The sequence below is a fragment of the Tympanuchus pallidicinctus genome, unplaced genomic scaffold (assembly GCF_026119805.1).
Source record: "Tympanuchus pallidicinctus isolate F22 unplaced genomic scaffold, pur_lepc_1.0 scaffold8, whole genome shotgun sequence".
NCBI lineage: Eukaryota > Metazoa > Chordata > Aves > Galliformes > Phasianidae > Tympanuchus > Tympanuchus pallidicinctus.
Window position 1 is genome coordinate 49,137,396 of NW_026294802.1, and position 27,413 is coordinate 49,164,808.

At 52.7% G+C, this 27,413-nt stretch overlaps 1 protein-coding gene across 2 annotated transcripts in view; it reads right to left on the reverse strand.

Annotated features, from left to right (window-relative positions):
- Positions 1-27,413, reverse strand: part of ASTN2 (astrotactin 2) — a 257,628-nt gene that overhangs the window by 103,056 nt on the left and 127,159 nt on the right. For both annotated transcript variants that reach the window (XM_052669629.1, XM_052669630.1), the window contains exons 11-15: positions 23,292-23,442; positions 14,756-14,922; positions 13,185-13,373; positions 685-809; positions 501-605 (exon numbers count right to left, since the gene is read on the reverse strand). In XM_052669629.1, the coding sequence (XP_052525589.1) occupies positions 501-605; positions 685-809; positions 13,185-13,373; positions 14,756-14,922; positions 23,292-23,442 (737 nt within the window). The remainder of the gene's footprint in view (positions 1-500; positions 606-684; positions 810-13,184; positions 13,374-14,755; positions 14,923-23,291; positions 23,443-27,413) is intronic.

A 27,413-nucleotide genomic window follows, 5' to 3' on the forward strand; every position in this document is an offset into this window, starting at 1 on the left:
TCAGGTTACAACAAAACGTTTCAGCATCTCTGAAACAAAACGTGTAGTTATAAAAACGTGGAAGTGAAATGTTTTGACGGCTGCAGGATCCTCCCGCCTGCCCCTTCCTCATCTGCCACTCCCTGCACGACGGGACCTGCATTCACAAACAGTTTGGGTCCCTGTAAAACCACAAATGTGCTTTTTGTCACAGATGTGTGTATACACGTGCTCATAGGAATCCCCCCGCGGCGAGGCTCAGCAGCTCATGCTGGCTCTGCCTCCAGCCCTGTGTGCAACCAAGTGCCCACCTCCCTGTCTCCCTTCTGCCAAAATGAAGAGGTTCCCACACCGCCCAGGGCCGCTGTGGGGTCCTCATCCCTGGAGGTATGTAAGAGGGACGTGTGTTGCTGATGGGACTCAGCAGGGTAGGCTGATGGCTGGGCATGGTGGTGCTGGTGGAGTTTCCAACCCGAACGGTCCTATGATTCTCTATCTCCTGTGCACTGAGCATCTCTCACCTGAAGAGAGGGTGATGGAGCTGAGCTTCACGCGGTACAGGTTGCTCCTGACCCGCCAGTGCTGCACCATGGGGTAACCCATCGCCTCGTCGTACTTGATGTCTCCTGCAAAGGAACAGCTGGCGTTCAGCCCCCACGGCCAACTCTGGGAGAACGCGCTTTGGCCACAGGGCCGGGCTCTTACCAGTGAGGAGCTGGAGGTCGGGCAGGGGCTCAGACAGCACCCCACGGCACTGCTCCTCCACGGGCAGCGGGATGACCAGCAGCCCATCAGCCAGCTGCGGGAAGTCCTTGATGAAGTTGTTCTCCCTGCGGAGAGAAAAAGACAACTGCAAAGCAAGGATGCAGGCTGCGGCCGGGCGGCACGGCCGAGGGACACCTCCAGGTGGGTTCCTGGGAGCAGTCCTAGCAAGGATGGGGTTTTCTCTCTGCCCCGTCTGCAGGCTGCGAGGTGATGCTTAACGAGCTCCCCAGAGCTGCAGCTCTCTGCTTACAGCAGAACCGCCGCCAGCCTGGGGACCTGCCTGCTGCTTTTGGCCTGGATTCCCAAAGTGTGCTGTGGGAGGGATGGCAGGCAGCGTTGAGAGGAAAGCAGCCTCATTTGCTCACGTCTCATCATGTGCAGCTTCGTGCTGGTCACCCAGCAGTGCCACGGGCACGGCTCTGCTCCAGGGAGCATGGTCACAAAAAAGTCAATGTACAGGCAGATGCCAGAAAAAGCCAAAGAGCGCAGCTCAGGCTGCAAATTCACCATTTGTGGGATCTTTCCTAACCTTAGCAGGTGTAACATTGTATAATAGGCCCCTAATGAATTGTTTCTAGAACAACTATAGCGCAGAAATTATTTGAAATGGTGAGCAGACAGGGCTGTGAGACGAGCCCCTCCTGGCAAAGCCTGCACTTGCGTAGGGAACGCAGGAGGGGAGATGTTCAATATTGATCTTAGAGACAGAATATAGGCCAGGAGGCTCTGCATCCTCCCAGAGCCACAACAAAACGAGGAGGTTCCTGCAGAACCAGGTCAGCCCTCAGGCTGGCACTGCTTGCCCTCTCCCTGAGCTGATTTCCTCCCATCAGCTCCGGCTTTGGCCCCTACCAGCCCAACCCAACCCTCCTGCACCCATTCACACTCAGGGGATGCTCTGACATCCTGATTGGAGGGACATGTCCATCTCCACAGGTGCTGGTATGGCACTGGTGCAGCACCTCCTGGAACCTCCCGACTGCTCCAGGTTGGATGCAGCCAGAACAGCACACAGGGATGTAAGAGGAGAGCAGGGGATGCACCTCCCCACCCCACATCTCAAAGCTTCCAGCACCTGATGGAATCTCAGGAGCTTCACTGCAGTCACTGCCAGGGAAAAAAAGTGTTTTTTTTGTCTGCAGGGAAAAACCTTTTGCTCACACATGCACTCACAATCTCCCATTGATCACACAGGGGATCCCCAGTGGCAGAGCAGTGATTTGCTGTTTTAAGCCCTGAGCAATGCAAATGGGGAACTGCAATCCCAGTGCATTTTCTACACCTGGGAGAGAAGACATGCTACGTGTGGGACACAGCTCAGCCTGCAGTGTGACAGCGTGTGACCCACAAGTGACAGCAAGGGACAGGCAGCAGAGGTGTGCCCAGCCCTGTGTGTTGCACAGGGAGGAGGGGACATGGGGGACACTGTCCCAGTGGGGGCAGAGGCTGTGCTGAGGAGCAGGAGCAGTGCAAGCAGTGCGAGGCCCATCTGTATGCACAGCTGCTGGTCACTGCTGACGCCTCTGCAAAAAGGTATTTACCAAAAAGCCGTGCTCTGCAGTGCTGCTTGCTGTAATGCCATTTGCTTTAACTGCTCTGCAGTCAAAAGGTTGGGGAAAAACAAGGGCCAAGTGCAAGTGGGTCCTGTGCATACAGCCGTGGGTGTGCACATGCTCACAGCAGTGTTCAAAGCCCAAATTTCAGCAGTGCAACGGCACTTCTCTGCATCTGCTCCCTCCCTGACCCAAAGCTGCTTCTCTCCCGGGGTGCAGCTCAGCACCACTGCACACATCCTGCTGTGTGCCACCGCTGTGACCACGCAGGGTGACGGCAGGCACCGCAGAGCCACCGTGCTGCCACCTCACCCACCGTGCTGGGGAGGGCTGAGGGGGGAACAGCCAAAAGCACTCTCTGACCACAGCAAGCTGGGCAGTGTGCTGAGGGCCAGCAGCCGGCAGAGGGCTGCAGCTCCTCTTCCTCTCTTCTTTATTAATAACCCTGCGGTTACCCTCGCCCTCCATGCACAGACCAACAGTTTCTGCACCCGCTGGAAGCATGGAGCAGAACCACGATGCTCTGGGCTCTGTCAGAACCACAGGGGAGAGCTGGGAGGGATGCAGCAGCGCTGTGCTCGTGCCCTCTGGGCCCGCAGATGCCCACCAAGCCCTGTGTATTCCAGTGGGATCAGGGGAAGAAGCAGCACACTGAGCTGCTCCCAGGTCCCTGCAGCATCCTCCTGCCTCTCGTCCTGTCTCCAGCACCTCACACCACTACTGCTCAGGAATGCACACTGACCCAAGGCATCAGCTCACAGCATTCCTGCAAGGGAGATGCACTGGGGCAGCTGACAGATCCTGAGTCACTGCAGAGATAAATGTTTCTCCCTCGCTGCCCCAATTCCCCAAGCATGCAGCCCAGCGTGCTTCCCTGCTGCATCTGTGTCCTCCTGCCCTTCTAAAAATGCACACATGCACTGGGGATTTTTGGGGGGAACCTGACCTTAAACAACAGCCCCAAGATCACGCCATAAATCTGAGATACAGTGCAATGTAGAGCTGCAGCCCTACAGCACTTATCACACAGCCAGCGGGAAGCCAACAGAGGGACCAAGGGCATCCCACAGGGTCCCACGGATCTGCAGCATCCCTGGGGGCAGCCAGGGTTCTCTGCCTGTCTTGGATGTGGCCACGGCCCCCAGGTCCCAGAGCAGCCACATGCTGAGGAGCTGACAGAGGATGCACACAGCGCATCATGGTGGATGGGTAAATAAATTCAGGAAAGGGCAAAAAAAAAGGAAAAAAGTTATAAATTAAAATGACCCTGCGAGTGATTAGCTGATGCCCTGAAGCATGAGATTTAATTACCCTTATCTAAGCCAGCACAGCTACTAATGTTAATCACATTATCATCCAGGGTGGCTATGTTCAGCACAGCAATGATGAGAGGACTGTGCTTTTTGCACAGCTCTGCTATGGAAGTTGGGAAGGATGCCTTCCCCTGCAATGAGAATTTGCTCATCTTGCTTCGTTCTGGCCTGCAATGGCACAGCAAGGGTGCAGTGGATCTGAGGCTGCTCGATGACAGCTTTTGAGCCAACGTCCCTTCAGAGAAGAGTTCTGGAGCAGCTGTGAGCTCACCAGAGCCCAGCTTGATCCAGGGATGGTAGGAAAGGGCTCCTTGTAATTGCACAAAGTATGATCTATGGAGTTGCTATGAGACAGACACGAGGGTGCCGTGTTTCCACAGCCACTCTGGGGAAGGTAAGCAGGCCGTAAATCTTCCCACATTTCTCCCTGACCTCAGGCACCAGTGATGATTTATAAACCATGCCCAGTGCTGTCCAAATGCAGCTCATTATGCCAGTGAGCCCCCACTCCCATTAACGAGATGGGACACAGTGGAGACCAAGGAGGCTTTGCCTGGCCTGGGGCTTTCCTCTAATTCCCAAACTTGGCTGGTGGGGCTGGGGGAGTGCAGACAACTGTCCTCACACTGCCATCCTTCCTGGCCGCACAGCCTGCACAATAACCACCCAACACCACACACCAGCTGCTTCGCCTTTCAGCACGGGGAGAATTAGCATTTAAATTGAGGTGCTGCAAGGAGGTAAATCACGAAGCACTGGGAATGCAGCACGCTCGTGGATGCTGGTGGGCACACGTGGTGCTCCTCGTCCTCGGGCACAGTGCTGTGCTCAGCACCACGCTCTGCCTCGCAGCATCCTCTCGGAGCCACAGAACCATCCTGTGGGAGACTGGGACCAGCAAGGACTGTGGCAGGCACGTGGGCACCTAGACATAGCAAGCAACAAATGATGTCCACGTGTGGGGCCTGAGGAAGACAAGAACACTGACGTCACTTCACGGTAAGCCAAGCCCTGTGGGTGCATTAGTGCTGCTGTTGGTCCATGACATGGATTCTCCACACTGCCCATGCCAAGCAGCATCACATCTCTCCTGCACTGCAGCCACCTGAACCCCATCCTCCTCCAGGTGGCCCCAAACTGTCTGAACACCCACCAGTCCCCTCCTCAGGCCTAGTGACCCCACAGTGGGTGACGACACCACAAACCAGCAGCAGCGCCCACCGCCATCCCACTGCCAGGCATGGAGAAGTGCGGCAGCACAGGGCACAGCTCCCTGCTGCCCACCACTTCCAAAACTGCAAATCCCCCATCACAACCCCCAGACCCCACCACCAGCACCCACATCCTCACACCCAGCACCGCCTGTCGGTCACCTCCTATTATTCCCTCCTCCACCCACTCTCCCCCTTGCTCCCCATTACACAGCTATTTATTTATTCACTACAACGCATCTCCTGGGGGTGAGCCCTCGCAGAATGCTGTGGATCTTTCTCCCACTGGAGCTCTTGTTGGGGACGTGCTGAAACGGCGCGGAGTGAAAACGAATTCGGAAAGTTGTGGTTCCCACAGCAACACGTTGTGCCTACAGAGCAGGCAGAGCGAAGGTCTACAAAGCTGGATTTATGCCTTAATGATGGAACCGGGGCTGGAAGAACATTGCCATGCAAAAGCTCTATTTTTCACAACTAATATACGGATGATTCCCATCGGGTTTGAAATTCCCAGTGCTTAACCTTTGCTCGAAGGTGATTTCCTGCAAGAGGTTTCAAGTGGGGAAAAATAAAATAAAATTAAAAAAGTGTTTGAGTGAGAAGGCAGTGAGGAAAAGTGGACACATCCCCGGCCTGGAGAAAAGCAGCAGAGTGCCTGTCCTGCTGCACGGCAGCCCGGTGGCAGGGCCTGGAGGTCCCATTGGTGCCAAACTCATCGCTACCCTCACGTGATGGGAAGGTCCTGGGGATGTCCAAAGCTGCTGTGGCTGATGAAGAAAAAGCCCATTGGCAGAGGGCTGATGGGAGGATGCTCTGCTCCATGGATCTGCTGCTCCATGGGATCGGCCGTGGCTCACAGTTGCAGGGCTGACCTTGCCGGCTCCACAGCTCAGCCAGTTGTGGCTCACTGAGTTGGGTGGAAAGGTGTCGTGCAGTCAGACAGACGGACAGACAGCCATCCTGCAGCAGCATGGGGAGGCAGTGCCATCAGCTGGGGTTTGCACGCCTCGCAGCTCCCCTCCCGCCGTTTGGTTTGGGCGCTGTTTGCAATCATCTCCTGAGTGTTGCTCAAGCAGCTCCAAGCCTGCTGCTTTCATTAGGCTTATTTGTAACGAGGCAACAAATAACAGAACTCCCACTGACTTCACAGGAGCCAGGACTGCACGCTGGGACTTCCCAAGGAGCCGGAGCGAGGCAGGTGCCCAATGCACATGCAGTGCCTGCAGGACTGGGGTCAGAACCCCGAAAGGCACAGCCCCACACTGCTGCAGCCTGCCAGGAACCACACACGCTGCCTTCCAGCCTTTCCAATGTGAATGCAGCCCCAGCTCTCTGCCCAGTGCACACATCCATTTCTATAACAATTGATCTTAAGCATTTTTTTCTCCTAAGCTTCATCATTAACCTTTAAGATGGAGATAAGGCGTAAGTGTTTGGAAAGGAATCAGAAGGGCCCCTGGATGTGAGCCAGGAGCAGCGCTGAGCCCGGGCTGCACATCCTATCTCTTCAGCTCTTCTTTTGCCCTAGGGTGACTCGGACTGCTCTTGACTACCACCGCAGTATTACAAACCCTAATGAGGTTTGGAAAATAAGAAACCCACTGCAGCGTGGGAGAAACTAATAGAAATTGTTTCGTCTTCTCTCTATTAGTCATTAGAAGCAGAGGAAAAACAGCCACAGGCAGCGGCAGGGCTGTAATATCACCATGCACTGCATATGTTGGCACTCTGACAAAGGCATTTCAGTGCTGTTCAGTCGCCCGTGTTCCCTCCATGCAACGGCTGCTGTGTGCCAGCACAGATCCATGTGTGGGGCCAGTCCTGGTGCCCACAGGAGCCCCATCCCTGTGGGGCAGCCCTGAGTGCAGGATGTGGCCCAAAACAGTTTCTCCCTGGCTCCACCAGGCAGCTGAGGCCATATGGTTAATGAGCTGAAATTTGCCACTGTGTCTGCAAAGTTGCATCGCTGTATGCAAAGTTAATTAGTGAAGCCATGAAACAACGTGCTTCTTGGGTCAGGTTTTGTGCCTCATCTTCCCAGAGCAATGCACAAGGACACAGCACAGCCCTGCACCAGGCTCTGGGAGCACCTCTTCCCTTCTCCCAGCTCCTCTGTGTGCCATCACACCTAATGACAAATGGCAGTGCTGTCACACCTGCCAGCTGCTTGCTGCTGCCCTCTGGTAATGCTGCAGCACTGGGGTGCATGCACAGAGCTGTGCTTTGTGCTGCTCTGCATGCAACAGGTGCTTCCACAGCTTCTCCAATCCACACTGGGGCAACGAGATGGCACAAATACCCCGAGCTCCTGCCTCCAGGAAATGGTTATAGAGCTCAGCAGCCCACAAGAGGCTTCATTCACACACATAAGCATCGCTGGAGGCTGGGGATGAGGAGCCGGGTCCACTATGCTGCTGGCAGAAAGCAGGCATGACTCAACTTGGCTCAACTCAAATGTCCCCATGCTGCTGCGTGCATTGCCTGCAGCCAGGAGCCACAGTGGGCTGATGTAGCCCCTGGGTGGGAAAGCTCCAGTGTTGTGCTGGCACTGATGAAGAGTAGAGGTGCAGCTGCAGCAATGTCCATGGTGCAAGCAGGAGCCTGCTCTTGGATGTGCCTCATTCATGGCTGCCAAGGAGCTGCACACAGTGTGCTGGGAGCCTCAGCTATCACAGCTCAAAGCTGTGCAGCTGCCCCACACCCAGGAGCAGCTGTGTCCTGTGTCAGAGCAGGGAAGAAGAGCGATTCCTCTCTGCACTGCTGTAAGGCTATAAAGCCAGCAAGGACCCCCTGGGACGCACTGCACTCTATGAATCTGAGCTGTTATTATTGTAAAACCAATCTCCACCCCGTCTCTTAAGAAAGCAGATTAAGTATGCAATAACACCAACCATAATTAGCGTCATAAAAGTCAGCAATGGGAAAGTCAACAGGTCAGCGAGGCCATCTCCAGGGCTGCTCCCCACCAACCTGTGTGAGGGGAGCTCCGGGTGCTGCAGCAGCTCAGGATGGCAGTGCCAGCACCAGTAGGGTGCCCTGGGGTCGATTCCCTCCCGTATGGGTTTGTGCCCCTTCTCTCCCATTCTGACCCTTTCCTCATCCACAGCTCCGCACTGAGAACCCTCCCAGCACACAGCCTACTTCCAGCCCCTCTCCTGGAGCTGCGCTGGCCGTGCTCCCCGTGGGCAGGGGCAGCAGGAGGGCTCCTGCCCAATTAGTGCTGCTGGTGGGTGACGGGCTCTGCTCTGCGCTGCGTGATTAGCTGTGAAAATGCAAATCCAAACTTCCTTCGCCACAGCAGCTAACAAGATAATGAATATTTTCATCGGCTGCAGATAATACAAACATCTGCACAGACTCAGACGTGCTGCAGGGCCGAGGGGAGCGGGATGGCAGCAGCTCCCTGGCACCCCTCGGGATTGGCATCTCTGATGGCAGCCAGGCATGAGCTGCAGCTCCACCAGCAATGGCCAAACAGCAGACAGGCACTGTGCTGGGTTAAGCTGCTACTGGTGGGACGCAGCAGAGCAGCTCAGGGACATGCCCAGAGAGGCAACGCGACAGCAGGAGCTGCGTCAGCCGTGCCCACGCTCCCCAAAGTTGATCCACCCCACTGCTCAAGCCCCATTCCCACCAGGCACAGAATGAGTCTGAAAAGCAGCAGTACACAAGCCACACCTATTGCTGACATCTCAATCAGTATTGTTTAAAAACAATTTGCTCCCTCCTGCCCAGCCCCCTGCGTTGTCCATAGGCTATCATTTGCACGGGGCTGGCTTTTGTTTTGCCACAATAATAAAAAAAATGCTAACAACCCCATGTGAAAGCATGTGGCTGCAGACTGCTGGAAACACCAGCTCCGAGCAGCACAATCTGTTCTTCTGCTCTGTGGGATGCAAACTTGGAAATGGAGTGGGGCTGATGCACACAGGATGCAATAGTAAGCTAACTGATGGGGTGCTGTGCTAATTGCATTAGTCATTTATATCTTGAACTTGACTAAATCTCAGTGCTTATCCTTTTGAGTGCAGACGCACTCAAAATACGTAATATTTGTCTATGTGCAACCATTACAAGCTCTGAAAAGGGATTGATAGGCACAGGAAAGCAGCTGGGATTTGGCCAGTAGGGTGAGGGGTGGAAAATAAAAGAGCCCAGTGGGGGTAGCAATGCCACCGCGCGTAGCAGCACACAGTGATAGGCAGGGATGCTCCTGCAGTGGTTCCCAGGCACAGAATCACAGAGACAGTAAGGATGGAAAAGATCTCTCACATCCCCAAATCCAACCCCAGCCCATCCCACCACCCCACACATCCCTCAGTGCCACAGCTCCGTGGTTCTGCAATAGTCCCAGGGAAACTGAGCCCACCGCTCCCTGTTCCAACCCTGATCACTGCACCCTGGGAGCAGGCAGTGGGGCACAGAACAGAGCACTGCATCCCACCTCAGCCTCGCAAAGCTGCCGAAGCCCTACAGCCCCGCTGCCCGCTCCAGTTGGCACGGCGTGGTTCAGCTCCATAGGAGCGAGGCCTGAGGCATTAACCTGCCTTGGAGAGGCATCGTTGCTTCCAACCAGCATGTCTCAGGCTTCAGAGTGTGAACAGGTAATGGAACTGCGGCAACAAATAATAAAAAGAGGAATGAAATGGGAGGCAGCCACTGGAAAAGAGATCTATCCGTTATCCCGGCCTGAAGGGTAATGGGTAAACACAGCTCTCAGGCACTGCCTGGCACACAGCGTGCCAGCACGGGAATAATAAACAGCACAATTATAACTGCTGCACTCCGAGGTTTCGAAGAGGAGGAAAAGAAATCAATAGCGTTAATTTAACTAGTTATACACTTAATGTCTGTGGTGCTGCAGGGCAGCACGATGGCCTCGCTGGGGCTGCCAGGTGCTCCCAAAGGGCCGTGCCAGCACAGTCCCCGCATGGCCATGGTGCTGTGTGTGCCTGCCTGGTCCCACAGCACCCATGGGTGGGCACTGGGTGAGCCCTGGCTTGGGGATGTCTCCAAACGCAGCTTGTGTTGTGGCTGCCAGCACACCCTGCTGGTTTACTAAAGGCTGAGAAGTGGAGAGAGGAAGGAGCGACGGATTTAAAATTAACTTGCCAAACTCCCATTAATATTACGACAATTCTCTGCATCGGTTCAGTGACCCGGCGTGCTGCCTGGCAGCAGCAGTGAGGCTCTGCAGCAGCACACACACACATGGGCACCCATCTCTCTGCAGCCCCCAGCCAGCCCTTCGTGTCCCTGCCACCCTGGGGCACATTGTGGTTCTCTTTCCCTTCTCCAGAGCAGTGAGGAAGTGCAGCTCTGTTTTCCATGCAGGATTCCTGTAGGCTACACGGTTGGGTTTGCAGAGGGAATGGAGCTGCAGGAAGCTGCTTGGCATGGCACAGCTTGGCCCAGCAGCCCTGCATCCCCTACAGCCACCCTCCCTGGCTATGAAAATGTGAAAGAACTCAGTGTTTAGGATTTTGTTTTGCAGCAAGGGAGCATCGCCACCAATCCTCTCCCCACTGCAGCCACTAAATGTGTACCCTTCTCCTCCCTGGAGCCATTTCAGTCACTTCTCTGCCCCATCATGTAGGAACTTCAATGCATCAAAGCTTAGGAGGGCTCACTGGGGGACCCCCATGGCACGACAGGTGGACAGGAGCTGCTCCCTGCTTTGCAGGGTGATGCTCTGGGGCAAGAGCCAGAAGCTGCAACAGGCAGGGAGCAGGGCAAGGCGCGTGGGCTCCAGCATCCCGTTTGTCATGCAGCAATAAGCTAGCAAGCAAAGCTTGCTCTGCGGGTAGTAATTTGGGTTTTCTACATATTAATGGCATAAAAGCAACAGTCTGAAACTGCAAACATCTCTTAAACAAAAATCTCTATTCCCCTGTGGCAAAGAGATGGCACCAAGCAGATAAGGAAGTAACAAACAATCCATTTGGAAAATCGTCCCCAGGTGATTTGGGCACCGTGTGGAGTTCAGGCTCTGCCCTGTTGGGAGGCAAAGGGGGGAAAATCGCTCTAATCTCATCTTTAGTGAGTTGGAGCCAGTGCTGAGCTCCCGGCTAAACCCAGAGGTGTGACTGGAATAGATCAGCTCTGATCCCGTGTAGTTATGAACACTGCACAGCACTTGGCCAAAGAGAAGGAAATGCTAAAAATAGAAAAGGGTGCCCAGAAGTGCCTGCAATAAAACAGCAACAGCAGCAGCGATGTGGAGAACTCCTCCAAGCAGAAACCTCTACTCTCGCTTCTCCAACAAGTCTGCTGAGCAACTCAATCCACTATAGGCAAAACAACCGCCAGCGGCGCTCCCCAGCTTGGCATCTGGATCGCAGTGATCTGCACAGTCCCATCCAACCCAAGCCATTCTGTGCTTCTATGATCTCTGCAGGCTGTTGGGTGGCCGAGGGACCACCCAGCCCCGATGGGGTGGAAGTGCTGCTGTAATCGAGAGGCATTGCTCAGGACACTCTGCGAGAGGCACCGCTGCCTCCAGCACAAAGGCTCCCTCCCAGCACCACGCTGACAGGCCGGGCGGATCCAGAATATCCTATTTATTAAAGACACTGAAGATGGAGCAACATGGGAAGCAGACGCCATTCAGAGAACTGTCACATCTGCATAGCTAAAGGATCCCGGCGGTTATAAATCCCTCTAAAATACTCAGCCCCTTGTTCTGATAGCAGGTTCTTGCTCCTACTTTGCAGAAACAGGCTTTTAATCCCTGGTATTAGGCAGCTTCCTGCTATGTTTCAAATGCACCAAATTAAGGGCTTCTCTAACAGCTGGTGTCTTAATGCTCAGAGAGGTTCTTGAATATCTATGAAAATCAGAGGCAAATTACATCTTTTAGTTAATAATTTCTTCTCCATTAACCTCCTTCTCTTCCCTTGTTAGGGGATGATGTAATGGTGCTCCTAGCTCAGAGCCCTCCGGCACGCCGGGCTGTGGAGGGATGCAGACATGCAGGGAGGTGAGCCCTGCTCATTGCCCCCAGAGTGCTGGAAGCCCTTTGGAAGCAAAACTTGTGGCCTCAGAAACAAGGATGAGTCTCCAAGAGCCCTTTCTGACCAGGAAACCTGTATGTTAGAGCCACAGGGCTGGGGTTGGGGTGCCCCATCTGAGCTGGGCAGCTCCCCGATTTGGGAAGCTTACGGACCCCTCACACCCGCTCGACCTTGGAGCTCATGAAACATTTCAGCTCTACAGATCTCTGCTCTGAAGGACCCACAGACCTGCAGCACGAGAGAGGGAGAGAAAGCAGAGAGGAGCCTGCAGGGAAAATTGCCTTCGCGTGCTGTCAATTCTCACTTCCAGCAAAGGCTGCAGCTCTGTTGGCTCCCAGCACTCTGCTGGCTGCCGCTTTCTGCACGCCTCGCTGCTGGTGGAGCCCGTAATTCATCTGCCATCCCCGGAGCAAAAGGGCAGAGTTCAGTGTGAATTCATAGCTAGGAAGGCTTTCACTCTCAGCAGGGAAAGAAGTACCCAGCAAAGCAGCAAGGCCAGAGGCAGTAAGCACCCACAACTCAGCTGAAATCACAGGCACATCGAGGTCTCAGTGCCCGAATATGGACAAAAACCTTGGTGTGCTGCAGATGCTGCACAAGAGTGAGGTCTGGGCAGAATATGGGCTCAGCGCTCCCAGCTGAGTCCTCTCCTGACACTGCTCAGCACAAGTGCTATGATAGGTCCACTTAGGTTTGCACCCACTCAAAATGTGGCTACATTCAGTAGAGGTGAAAAAAAAACACATGGAAGCCCTTCTCTGCTCTCCCGACACCCAGGATCACAGAACCATAAAGGTTCAAAAAGACCTCTGAGATGCCCAAGCCCAACCCCAACCCACCCCACCATGGCACTGACCGTGTCCCTCAGTGCCACATCTCCACCATTCTTGAAGTCCCCCAGGGGCAGTGAGAGATACTGCCTGAGGACACCCCGTGATAAGTGACACTCATCTCACTTCACTTTGTCAGTGCTGTTTCTTGTTAAGCCACTGCCACAGCTTCTCCCAGAATTCACTCCCATAAGGCAATGCTTTTTCATGGCACGTGTGATTACATGGCAGAACTCATTGCAGGATGTGGTGAAGATGGAATATATCAACACTCATGGGACAACAAGGCAGAGAAAAGTCCATCAAAGCACTTGGCCAAAGGGACATCCACCAGCACAGGGAAATCCTATGCAGGAAGAATGAACAAACAGGAAAACCATGCAAGCCTGCTGCCCTCGTGCTCTCTTCCCCAAATATCTGCTGGCCAATCAGTCAGAGCTGCTGCCCCTGCACCACCAGACCTTGGTCCCATCTGCCCACCTTGGTGTTCCCCTGGATGAGAAGCAGAGTGGGGCCGTACCTGAAAGTCATCTGGAACACCTGGCCCTGGTTGACGTGTTGGCTCCTGTTGTTGTAGCCGTGCAGCATCTCCCCAAAGAGTGTGTCGTTGAACTTGGCATCCGACTTCAGGCACTTGGGGCCCTCGCAGATGTCGGACAGCATGAGGCAGGACTTGCCATCAGGGGCCAGCTTGTACTCCTCCACACACCTGCAAGACCATGAGCTGCATCAGAGAGGCCCTGACCTCAACCAGACCCCAAGCCAGGATCCCTGACCTGGATCTCAACCTCAGCCCCTGGGAATCACTCCATGCTGCCGAGCAGAGCTGAGCACATCACTCCTTCCCACAGCCCCCAGTGCCCTCTGATGCTGCTACAGTGCTCCCATGCTCCCCAGCCAAGAGCAAAGCCAAACCTGGAGCTGCTTCCCCTTTTTCCTCACATCAGTGCCCTCCTGCAAGGACGCAGCTCTAGCGTGGCTGCTCCCTTGTTCCTTGTTCCTGCTGTCAAGCACTGTGTGGGTAAGGCAGGCACTCACCTCCCGCAGTGAAGGAAACTGAGGGGCAATGTGATTCAACTACAGATACCTGCCTTGAGCAGGGATTGTGCAAAACCAAGGGAAAAGATCTCTGCCCTTGGGGACAGATGTCTGAAGTGCCAGCTCTGCCCTGGTGCCCGCTGTGGGCTCAAACAGAGGCCCTGTCCTGCACTCAGGCTCCCTGACCCTGCAGAGGTGGTGCCCATATGGCTTTCCAGCCCCCTCTCAGGCACGACAGAGGCAACGTGCTTTCTGCTGGTGACTCAGCTGCTGCGTGATACCAAACAATAACAATAAAAGAGAAAAATAAAGGGGGGAGGGGGGTGGGGGGAAGAACAGCCAAACAGCAGCTTTTTGACAGGGCCAGCTCCTCCTCAGGGAGCTGTGCTGCACCCACAGGTCACCATCACTTTCCCATTCCCCTCTGTGCTTCTGTCCCACTCTCCCATGAGAAACTCCTTTCCACGAGACCCTTTTCCCCCTCCTTCACCCCAATCCCTCCCATGAAGACAGGGACGAGGCCGCTGCCAGGTGTTGGCACAGGGATGGATGCACAGCCCCAGGTGGGACGAGATGCTGTGGCTGATGGATGGCGGCTGCTGGGGCCATGCAGAGGGAAGGCTGCTAAGCACCACGCTGCCTTCAGAGCATCCTGCAGCAGGAGAGATTTTCCTGAGAGCAAATGCTACGTTGTGTAGGATTATAGGATCGCGGCCAAAATCAGGGATGAAGCTCTATTTTAAGACAGTCACAAGAGCAGGGGGGAAAAAAAAAAAAAAGGAAAGAAAGAAAGAAAACGAATCCTCCATCTTCCCCCCCCTCCCCTGCAACACGCAATGTACAATTTCTGAGTATGTTTGCAGTGAGTCACAGATCCAACCGTACCGTCAGCAGAGCGGGGTGCATCTGCTCACCCCGCTGCCATCGCTTGTGTTTGCTTTTCCCTCAGGCAGAGCAGGTGCCCAATGGAAGTGAGCCCTGCAAGGAGCCCTCCTGCTGGGCATCCACCTCCTGAGAGCACCCGCATGGGAGCGTGGAGGGGGGGGGACTCACCCGCAGAACATGAAGATGGTGCTGGAGGAGGGGTCGTGGGGCAGGGGGAGGGTCTGCTGCAGGCAGAGCTGCTCACAGCCGCCGTTGAAGCCGTCGGAGCAGTCGATGCCTTTGGAGTAATCGTAGCAGCCAGTGCCATCCTTCATGGGCCGCAGGTCCTCGGGGCACTGCGGGGAAAGGGGACACGGTGATGTTACCCCCAGATCCCCGTGTTCGTGTGGTGTGGCCATAACTGCCCTGCGATGGAGGAGCGGGGAGGACGGGACAGCAGCCCCAGTGACTCAGGAACGCTGGTTCACACAAGCAGGGACCCGGCTCTGAGTTTCAATTTCAGCTCTCCAGCTGGCTTTCCTTGTCCCAGAAGATAAAAGCCAGCAGGCAGCAAATGCTATCAATAAATTGTCACCCAGATTAAAGCACTCTTCTGCTCCGCTCCCGTTATTTATCCCTTCTCACCAAACGTGCGGGCGCACAAACAACAACAAAAAGGCCAATCCTTGAGAAAATACATAAATCTCGCCGAGGAACAGCTCGCAATTAAAAATGCATTATGGAATTTCTTGAAGATGAGTTAGACTGGAGCTCGTACAGGTAGTGATGAAGGCAGGTTATAAATGGCCTCTGTCAAGCAGAAGAAAGGTTACAAAACCACTATGCTTTGTGCTTAGAAAAGAAAATCAATTTTCCATGTGAGCAAAACGCTGTACATATTAATAAAAGTTCAGGAGCCCCTGCACCCCGTGTTTGCTGTCATGGGAAGGGGCCAATGGTAGCAATCTGCTGGCACAGGGTGTGGGGGAAGTGCTTTGGGGGGAAGGAGGCAGCTCCTGTCCCCTCTGAACACCCGCATCGCTCCCAAAAAGCTGGGAGCAGGAAGCTGTCTGGCTGCATACACAGAATAAATATGAAGGAGGAGAGGATACTCAGAACAATCTGTGCTTTTTGCTGCTGAGCTGCCTGGGAAGCAAGATCGAGATAAGTGTGGTTGTGACTCCGTGTACATCATACTTATCTACTGCAGGCTCCCCTGCATCTGCGGCCCCAGGGTACAACGAGAGCTGTGCAAACTGGCAGGGACGCATCTCCACCGGGACACGTGGCACCATAGCAGTGTTCCTGTTCCCAAGCCACTTGTGTGATCCGGCACCTCCTGGGGTGCCCTCAAGGATGCTGATGGGAGCTGCCAGGAGCTGCAGTCAGCAGGCTGAGCTCTGCACCCTGCCCAGCCCACAGGGCAAAGCCATGGCTCTTTCCCTGGGACTGGGTTAGTGGGTCATGCAGAGCCCTCCCTACCTCACCCTGCTCTGCTCAAGGAGACCCCTTGGGATGTCCCTGTTCGGCTTTTAATCACTAGCAATCATGCTTGGCTACTGTTTGTAATTGTGCATCCTAATATGCATTAATTATGGCATGCTAATAGCTCAGCACGAAATGTGCAAACGAAAGCATCCCTGCATCTGTCCCCATCCTGGCCATCCAGCAGCTGCTAATGGGGCTCCCTGGGGACAGAAAGCTGTGCTCCTCTTTGGGGACAAGGAAATGGAGGCAGCATGCAAACCAAGCAGGCACAATGCAGGGGGTGAGAACCAGCCCCAGGGCTGGGAGTTTTCTCCTGCAGGATATCAGCAGCTCCAGCAGAAAACAGTGGATGGAAAGCAGCTGGCACAAGGAAACTTCCTGCAGGTCTGCCTGTCCACCAAGCAAAGGATTTGCAATCAGGATACCCTGCTGTTAGAACTGAGAACTCCAGAGCCCATTTGGGTGCCTCTCTGCTCTTGCCCACAGGCTGAGAGAGTCAGAACTACCCAGAAAAACACTGTGTGCACCAACCTGGCCTCCCTGTGCTCCTTACAAAAACAGCACTTGCTCTGCGTGTTCTGGGCTTTTATAAAGGACCATATCTACTATTGCTGACATTGATTTGTCTGGCTTGGGCAGCAGAGAACCAATAATTACGGAGAGTTTTAATCAATCCCACATCAATTCAGCTGCAGTTCAATTTGTGATCTGCCTTGGCAGTGACACAGGATGGGGGGCTGTGTCTGAAAATGATTAGAAAATCAATAAGTAACTCGGCCAATAATTCTGTCTGTGAGCTCAGAGATGACACGTCCCACCCCGTTCCATTGGGGAAGCCAGCATGGAAATTGAATTTTCTGTTGGATCCAGGGAGTCATAGGGATCCCAGCACCCACCAGCTCCAGGGATTCCCTTGTTACATCAGCATGGCTCATGACACAGGCGCTGAGCACCCTGACCTAGCTGTGTCCCTGTTCATTGCAGGGAGTTGGACCAGATGGCTTTTTGAGGCCTCTTCCAACTCAAATGATTCTAGGATTATGATGGAACCAAGGGATCTCACTCCAGTCTGTCAGTCCATGCTTCATGGGGATATGAGCAACAGAAACCTCGCAGTGGTGCTTGGTCCAGGCTGCAGAAAGGAAAGAGGAGATGGAGAGAGACTGCAGCTTGCCACTGCCTTGGAAAGCCACAAAGGCATCACTGTGCCAATGCAATTCCAGTGTCCTACAGATCCACGTGGGTCACTACAGGAATCACAGAGCCACTGAGATCAGAAAAGACCTTTGAGACACACATGCATGAACACACTGGTTTCTCTGTGATGATGGTTCACTCTCGAAATTGCTCTTGGGATTGGAAAGAAAGCTGAGCTTCTTGTTTCCTTGTGCATTCTCAAACAGATAACACAGATTCTGCAGACAGAATGTGACAAAGCCACAAAGCCACAGCCCAGCTCCTGCCAGTGAATTTGGGAAGGCAGAGCCGAGGGCAGCTTGGTGCGTGCTCTGCTGATGGCACGGATGGACATCAGCCCACTGTCCTTGTTTGCACCAGGCAGAGCCCGAGGTCCTGCTCTTTGTCACGGCTGTCAGCAAAACAGACTCCAAGCACACGCAGGGAGCACAGATGCTGAATAAGAACACGCTATTTTTACCTGGTTATCAGAGCAGCGTGCTTTGTTCCCTTTGAAATGATGTCACCAGGGTGCCATGGAGCGGCAGCGGGTGCAGGACCGTGTGGTTTTGGAGACCCCAAGCTGCTGAATCGCTGGCCCAAACCAAACGGGATCCCCCTGACCCACACTGTCACCCCATCAGGACCTCGCCAGGTGACAGGACATCACTGTGTGACACCACAGAGCCACGTCCTGCCAACCAGAGCCCCATCCTCAGCCAAGGCAGGGCAGACGCACTGCGAGGCGGCCCCTTCCCAGTGTAAAGGCAGCCAGCATCCACCACAATCTGCACAAGACTGTTGCTTAGGAAAACATCTATCTGGATTGTTTGTGCTAGTGAGCAAAGGCCCTTTCTTTTCTTTCTCTTTTACAAAGATCATTAGCAGCGAGACGGGCGATGGGGTCACTGGAAACAAAACGTGTGTCTCATTACCGACGCGATTCCTCCCGAGAGGAGCCAGCTCTGCCCAGCACTGCCTGCTCACAGCTCCGCTCATCTTCTCTGTTATTTTTAAAAAAAAAGAATATTTAATAAAGTGTTTTGGTCAAGAGTAAAGCGTGCTTTTTATTATTCTGCTCTGTTTTCTCAATATTAGCAGCCTTTTTGTCAGGCACTTCTCCCACACGGGCTTCTGCTTCTGCCTGACTTGACATGAGCTGGGGATCCCGTACCCGTGGCGTGGAGGTGAGGACCCAGTCCTGCACCCAGGGGGGCGGTGGGGTCAATGGGAGTTTAATTTGCAATGCCAAACCCAACCACAACATGCTCAGATAGTCAGAGCACCAATGGAACAGATCCTCTATACTGGATGGACAGACAGACAGGCAGTGCACCAAACCATTATCATGAGGTCACAGCTTTCCCTCCTACCCCCCAGAGCAGTGTGGGGCTCCAGCGCTGGGTGTGAAAGAGTCCAACAGCACTAATGAACTCACCTTCGTTAGACACATTCTTCCTCAGCACTGAAGAACTTCTCCAGTGGGAAACAAAACCATTAATCCAGGGTACTGCTGAGGCACCAGCAAGTGCCAGTGTTTTAATGAGCTCTGAACTATGCGCTGGCATGTATTTTATTTGCTTGCTGGAGCTCAGAAATGATACAAACACATTAAATCCCTTTGTGTCCATATATATATTTAGTCAGCTTTGGCTCGCGCTGCTTCTGCCTCTCTGGATCTGAAGGGGCTTTGTGTGCCCCTTTCTCTCTGGGGCCATCCTTCCATTCATTACCTCCCTGGGCAGCAATGTCCTCACCCCCCCAGAGCCTCGCTGCAGGGAACATCCTTCCCAAAGGGCAACATTACAACCGTTTGCTGAAATAACAGTCATTATCTTCCTACTCTTTTCTCCCTGCTTCGTTTTCCATCTCAAGATCATCAGTCATTATTTTAGCTTCAGAAAATCAAACCCATCTGTTCTGCAGGTTCTAAAGCATGTGCAGTGGTAGATCACATCCTCAGCGTGCCCCCAGGATGCCTTGCCAGCATATTTTGGAGCACACTATCAGCTCCTGCCCACTGGGGCGCTTGCTGCCCATGACACAAGGGAGCCTGGCACCACCAGAACCCTTTGGGAGACCAGAAATTCAACTACAGATTCATCTGACCTCAGGAAACAGCCTGGGCACAAAGTTACACACCAAAATCAAGGACTGAAACCAAAGGCAAGGACCCAAACCAAGTGTGATACGACCAGAACACAGAGCAACCCAATCTGCCGTGGTGCAGAGGGAAGAGGTGCCAACTGGTGACCTCTATGGAATGCCATTGCAAAAGCCAACACAAAAGATGGCATTTTATCATCTCAGTCACCTCCTTTCAGCACTGAGACCTCCAGCTCACCTCAGTGCCTCCATCTCAATAGCACCAGGGGTTTCTGCTCCCACCCATAATATACATAAGTAGTAATCTTCTGCTTCGAGGAGCCAGCAAAACTTTAGGGGGATTAGAAGAGAATGGTTTCCTCCTCATCTCCCTCCCCTGCGTGTTGTGCATCTCCACATAATTAGCCAGGTGCCTCTTAAGGCAGGGACGGATGAGTTTTTATTTTTCAATGAACAATTGTCTGTCAGAAAATGCAGATTTGATGAAGCTTAAGTGCTTTATGGGATTCCATCAATTACATCTCAAAATTCACTGGGAAATTAGAAAAGCATTTAATTTTGACAAGGTTGAAATGTTTTGGTTTCCACTGCTTTATTTTGTTTTTATTTCAGGTTGAACACTGGGATAATGTAACATATGACATAAAACTCCAGATGATAATGCTGGAATGAAACATTTCCCCCTCCTGCATAGGACAGAGATGTTTTGAACCAACACAGTCTGGAATTTGCAGACGTGGGGCATTTCTGCACAGGTTTTTGGGCTGGAACTGCCAACACCCAGTGTCCCCAAGGAACATCAGCTCTCAACCCCACTCACTTCATTTCCAAATACTCCCATGCTCTTCTTCATCCCAGGAAGCCCCAGGACGACTTGGGCTGGCAGCAGGAGAGCAGAGAGTCCACTGGCCTTCTCTCACTTCTAATCTCACTTCTCTGTGAATTGGTTACCCTCTGAAATTAAACCATTTCTCTGCAGTGCTTTGCAGCAGCTGAGGAGCAGCCCTTATTTTGGTGTGGAAGGGAGCAAAAGGGGAGGATTAGATCCAGACAGCCTGAGCTCAGGCTTATACGCCTGTGTGGACCATGCCAAATTCTCTTCTTTCTGTGTCTGAAAAGGCCAGGACAAGCACAGCACAGGTGTCACAGTGTGGGCCACAATGCAATTAAGAAACCATCCCCCTTCCGCACACTGTGGAGCCAAACGTTCTCCTAGCTGATGGGTTGTCCCCATAGCCATGAAGAAGATCAGTTTATATTGTGCTTGCAGCCAAATTGTTTATATTAGAAACACCTTTCTGCTAGCAGGACTTCAGCCTGAAATGATGCTTGATGAGGCATGGTGCAGGAACCATGCACACCATCACGGTCACCTTGCTGGGGTGGCAGAGACGAGTAATGGGAGCATTGGCATCTGTGAGCAAACCCCAGCCAAGTGACAGGTGGGGAAACCTGAGTTTTAGCCACATTGCAGGTGTTCCCTTCATTCCCTCAGGTCCAATTCACAGCATTTCAACTGAAATTATAAATGAGCAACATGCAAGGGTCAGGCCCTCTCCCTCCTCCTGCATCCCTTCCCTCCTGGCTAGCAGCTACCCACGTGCTGGAAGGAGGGCTCAGTGATATACATTTCTCTATCAGCAATAAACAACCTGTCTTGTTCCTCCGCTACGGTTCCTCCTGGTTTGCTGTGATCCTGGAAGCTCGCACAGCTGCACTCAAGACCCACTGGGTCTAGAGATGCTCACTGGAGTTTTGTTTTCATTGGGAAGTGATTGTGGCATCCCCTGACTGACAGCAGCTCTGGGTACAGCAAGGAGAAGTGGGATGTAAACAGACACAGAGTTTGGGGGTTGCTCTGCTATTCTGCAAGGTAGAGCTCAGAGCCAAGGCACCATTTAACAGCTCCAAAGGTCACAGCGAGGTGGCAACCCGTGCTTCTTGTAATTACCCAAGCAATAAAAAGCCTCCGATAAGTAAAGAACTGCAGAAGAGCATTATGCACGAATGCCACCTACTGGGTACAAGGAAAAATAACAGAAAAAAAACACGAGAAAGGTGAAAAGATCCCTGTGGGAAGCGGGTTCAGAACCCTGGGTCCGTGCACTGAGGCTTTAATGAAACAATGTGCTCGGGTCTCATTCAGAAACCCAAAGAGCCTCAACCAACACCTGCAGGCAACTGCCCCGACACTTGCCCATGTCCTCTAAAGGCCAAGCAGTTGGGTAATGGCAGGGAACGTTCTGCTGAAAGCCCCAAGATAAATGCATCCTCCATCCTTGCAGAATTACTGGAAGCTGTGCTAAGGGCATGAAGGAACTGGTAACAGATGATGATTATAAATAAAAGGAGTAAGAAATCTTTGAGATTTGTGCTGTTCCCTGGTCGAGCTGCGAGGCTCCAGCTCTGCTGTGTATTAATTGCTTACAAGCCCACATGTATATTTTATGCTAGGTACCTGCCTGGAACATTTGTTGGATTTAGCCTTGATTGATGAACCACTGATTATATACTTCTGTGGTCCTCAGCAAATTAATAAACTGTTGACTGGTAAAGATTAACAACATGTCATGATTTGAGAAACAGTGTCCAGAGTAAAGCTGAAGAAAACCTAGCGCTAAAATGAGCAGGCGAGTGCTCCCTGAACTCTATAAAAAGGGGACAGTTTAATTAAATTACATCCCGATATTGCCCATAGCACTCACCAAATTGGCAAATTGAGTTCACGGCAGTTCAGCTTTAAAACTAACTGACATTCCTGCACATGTACAGCAAATGAGCCCATCCCTCCTGGCACCGCGAGAGATGCTGTCACCAAATGACTGTGGCCGAGGGGACACGAGGGTGAAGCTGGGTTACCAACCCAGCTCCCATCACCTGCAACCTCATCCCGTGCCATGAACACAGCCCACAGGGGAGCCTGGGTGGAGGAACCATTGGTTTATGCTTTTTCCCCCCCCAGGGAATGGCCACGTCTCTCACAGCGCTGCAATTCCTGGGCTCCTCGGGAGCAGGATGGACCTTGAGGTGATTTCCCCTCCTTCCTGCCGGATGTGTTTTGTTCCCTTTAAAACCAGTCCCATTGAGCCATTACAAAAGCCAGGGGGGCTGTTTTCCCTGAGTGACGTGGTTTTCAATTTCTGCCTCTCCGTGTGCCGCCGTGGTGAGCGCTGCGCCTGTAATTTATTGACAATTTCTATCTTAATATACCCTGACTTTTAAAAAGAGGCGTCTCTTCCCAGAGGCACAGGGCAATCAGAGCCCCGATTGTTTCTGACAGCATCTGCGAGGCACAATTAGTTTGCAGAGCAAAATAACGGTGGGAAAAAAAAAAAAGGGGGGAGGAAAAAGAAAAAAGATATGCCAGAAACAGAGCCCCTCCCTGGGAAGGGGTAAAGGAAGAGAACAAAAGGAAACAACGATCGGAAAAGAAAGCAGAAAAGGGAGAGGAATAGGAAGGAGGAGACAGCAGGCGCTGCGGGGCCGGGTGCTGCCGGTGACACATCAGGCTGTCGTGCTAAATGGCCTTAACAAGCAATTGGAGAAGGGGATAATGAAAATGCCGCCCCGGAGACGGCACCACTCCAGTCTGACCTTTCCAGGCTGCTGCCGTGTGTAAACATCTTCAATAAATAAAGAGACACTTAACTCCTGCCTCGGAGGGGGGACGGGCTGAGCCTGCAGAGCCAGGGCTGGGACAGCAGGTGATGCCCCTTCTGCTACAGGCACAGCGGGCAGCCCCACAGGCACCTCCTCAGCAGGCACAAATTCCGCCTTATCCCTCTGGCTTTTCCACACCCAATCCCCAAATCCCCAGCCCCAAAGTCCCTAAGGCAAACTTCCCACCTGGGATTCACTGCCAAGAGGGGACGGGGCAGCAGCCAGCACCGCACACATCCATCCCTCGGGGCATTGCTGTAGGCAGCAAGCAGCGCGTGCCCCCAGCTGTACGTACCACGCAGCCTGTCGAATCCACCTGGCGATCCGAAACGCACTTGAAGTTGCGGGTGCAGCCGCCGTTGTTGCGGGAGCAGTCCCGGACCGGCCCGAAAGAGGAGAGCAAATCATTGATGGTTTCAAAGTAGGTGGACAGCATCGCTTCTTCCCTTGGAGAGAAAAGGCACCGTTAGAGGCAGCAGGAGGGGCAGGGAGCGGCAGCACGCAGCGTGGAGCTGCCGTATCTCACCCACAGAGGTGAAATCATGGCGTTGTGATGGAAACCCACCTAGAGGAAGTTTGCCAAGACAATGAGGAGTCTACGGTCTTGCTGTGTGTTTACATAATTTGCTGTGTAACTTTGACATCCTTGACCAAAACCAACCTGCTCTGAGAATGCCTACGTCATTTTCACGCAAACAAGAGGCCTTGTTAGCATCACTGATGTGAATCCAACCCCCTACTAACCAACAGTAAATCCACAACAGCGAAACTCCTGGCTGTGCTACACCTGAGCCAAGCCTCCCAAGCCCCACGCCTCACCCAGCACACGGGGATTCCCTATAGGAATTAAAGCCACACAAACTCAGCTTAGTGTTTCCTGGGATGTGGCTGGGGACCTGGGCTCTGTCCCAGAGCTGTGGGCTGCAGCTCTGTGCTGCACACCCCAGGCACAGCCTAAGCGAGCACGAAGCACAAACCCCAACGAATTCAATGACCGCTGAAAGACTTGAGTTGCTCCCAGCCCTGCCTCGCTGTGCTGCGCACACAGCAGATTTTGTCTGTGACAAAGCACTCCTGCACTTCTTTCTGCTGGGTTCCGGCAAAGGGAATGCAGATGCTTATTGAGAGCTTTGAGCATCTCCAAGGTATTTTTCATCTTCAAAGCACACTGTATATGTTAACAGATTGCTGCAACGCACCGTGGGCTCCAGATCCGGTCCCCATCTCACCAGCAGTGCAGACGCACAGGAGACAAAGCATTTACCCAAGGTCACAGGACAAGGCAGTGATGGAGACAGACCCGACCTCCGCAGGGTATTTATGAGATCGTTATACACTGAAGGCTGCAAATAAACACTGACCCTTGCGGCCTTAAAGCACCCACGAGGCAGTGTGGGCAGCCACACAGCACAGTGAGCTTCCCCTGCAGCATCCCCCAGTGGCACCTGAAACCCACGCAATGACCCAGTGCCCACTGGATCTGGGGTTTTACTGCAAAAACCTGGCAAGAAAACAGCAGAGGAAGAATATTCAGCAGTCCCTGAGGATCAGCACCACGTTCCTGTCGGAGGAGGGACTCGCGCCGTCACGCTCACGCACGCAGCCCCACCAACACTGTGCCTCCAAAAAACCATGAGTCAGGCATTGAGAAAAAAAAATGGTAAATAGATTGGCAGGAAAATGATGAGGTTTTAAAAATAAATCAATCATCAGGAGGGCTCTTTTCTTACTTTGCTTTCTGCTTTCTGAGCCTTTAGGGTGTAACCAAGTTTCTTCCTGAAAACAAGACGGCTTGAAATTATCCGACGACAAACCCAACATAATGAAGCCCTGCGCTGTTTTCAGGTCAGATGTTCAGATTTCCCTTGGATTCTAGAAGGACTCACCACCTGTGCTGCCCACTTTCACCCCAATTAATGTTTCCCAATTAACTTTTCCCTCTCAATGATCATGTTTCCCATATTCCCCCTCTCTTGGCCCATTTCCTAGATTTTGCAGCATATTTGGAGCTCAATCTCCCTCTGTACTTTCTTGGTCATGTTTCAAATGTCTTTAGAGGCCCTTTTCTATTAGCACTCTGTTCCCACTAGAATTTGCAGCTCCTCCAAAGTGAGGCAGTGAGAAAGGCAGAATACATTAGATCAGGGTGCGTGTATCGGCGGAGGGAAGAGGGAACAGAAAGGCCATATTATTCAAAAATGCTGCTTGTAAACATAGAGAGATATTTTCTTTTTTAAATAAAAATACAACAACCGTGACAACTCTCCCTCCACCCACCTGGAAAGCTCAGCTCCATCTGGGGCCAGATGCTCAGCCCACATCGATGAGGTGCTTGCATAATGCCAAGCTGGAAGCCCAAACATAATGCTGCTCGTGCCCTGGGGCAGTGGGAATCTGCTCTTTGACATGGGGCCTGGCACAGCAGATCCCCATAGGTGAGCCCCAACGAGTCATTACACATCTTAACATATTAGCTGCCCAAGGAGGCAGGGAAATACAGATGGAGGTGCGTGTTGCAATGTTACCATGCTCCTCTATCTCCCCCAGCCCTGTCCTTGGCACTCCTGGGGTTCCCAAATGGATGCTGCAGCTTCCTATAAGGGAAAAGGGGTGAGTTTTGCACGGACATTGCATCCCCTAAGCTGGAGGCCTGCTGGGAAGGAGACGGGGCTGCTCCCCACCAGCCTGGAGGGGACATCAAGTCCTCTAGAAAAGGGTGCTTAGGAGTGCGTGAGCCCATTCCTAATGCCAGCTTCTCCCCACAAGCACATTTCTGAGCCATGCGCATTCCTGCTCCAACTCCCAGCCCTCCCAAACGACACACACCAGCCAAACACACTCTCCTCTCCACCACAACCCTCTGATCGTACGCCATGCCTTGGTAAAACCTGCTCTTCTGACGACTTATTTCACAGGTTTGGTCCACGTGATGCTCAGCAGCTCTGCTCTCCATCACCACACAGCTCCTGCACCCACCCCGTGCCACTTCCCATCACCTGCATATTGAATCACTCGAAAAAGCTTTTGTCTTCAATCCCATCACAGCCCTCTGTCCTTCCCCTTTGCTCCAGGACCTCATTAATGAAGCAGATTCAGCGACAAATATTGCTGTGGGTTATTTATTCATGAAATATCAACACCATGCAATTCTCAAGGCCTCCAAAGTACTCAACTCTGAATAAGCTCCTGAGCATCACAGTGACTCTTCTCTCCAGCTCATTCTGGAAGGGGATTAGTGGGTGTTATTCAGCTTAGCTGCCCCTTTTTAGTGCCTGCTAATGGTTAAAGGCTTCAGCTCTTACAGGGTTAAACATAGTTGAGAAAAACAAGGAACAAAAGGATGCCAGTTGGAACTAAGCTTGTGCTTTGCAATCATGCAAGCTTTGCCCTTTTCCCTTTAATCTCTCATTTCCTTCAGCCTTCCTCCCTTGGGACATCTCACCTAAGGACAGATTTACCCAGAGCAGTAGCTGAAGTTCCACCTGGGCCAGGGGACTTCATTCCCCCCAAGCAAAACACTCTCAGGACCTCATGTGCTCTCAGACCCACTCCCATCCTTTCTGCTCCTTTCCTCTTTCCCCTCTCATCTCCTTTCCCTCTGCTAAAGCAGCCATGCTGTTCCTCTGGGGGCTTCCCTGCTCTGGAGCTACAACTGAAGACCCTGAAGCCTCACCCGCATCACTTTGTTTCGCAGCTCTACTCACAGCCCTGTGTTTTCTCTTCTTCTTGCTCAAGCTGAGGAACCAAGGCAACAAGCAATGTGAATTAAAGGTGCTTGCCACTGCTGGGTGGCCAACTTCAGATGCTTGCAGTTATTTTTAGTGCTTGTAGCACTTCAGACATTCACAGACCGTTCCAGTAAAGCTGCATTGTAGCACAGGCTCAGCTTTCTTTATAAAGAGCCGTGCTGTTAAACCCCCAAATTACAACAAACGTGCAATAAGTAATCGCCTGCACCCCAAGCCAGCCCCACAGCAGGGACAGCCCCACACTGGTAGAGCTGAGCTGCACTGGGAAGGCATGCATGGTGCTGGGAGGCCACAGGGCAGCCCCAAAGGCATTGGCAGCCTTTACCTTACGGATTTGTGGTCAAGCAACGTGTAGATGTTGTACAGAGGGACACGGGCTCGTAGGAAATGTTGGTGATAGGGTTGGACTGGATGGTCTTGGAGGTCTTTTCCAGCCTTGGTGGTTCTGTGATTCTCTGACTTTGCAGTTCTGAACTTCAAGTGCTGCATTTCCTAAAGTGGTGCACAACGTGTGGCTATGGAGCAGATTTATTATTTTATGTAAAGAGATGAGTTTCTCACGTACCCACGGGCATTTTTCAGTCGTTCTAACAGTGGTGGGAGGTTTGAAGACAAGCTGTCATCCAGGCTAGGTCCTAAACTGGGAGAGCTCCTCCTTACTTGGGTGA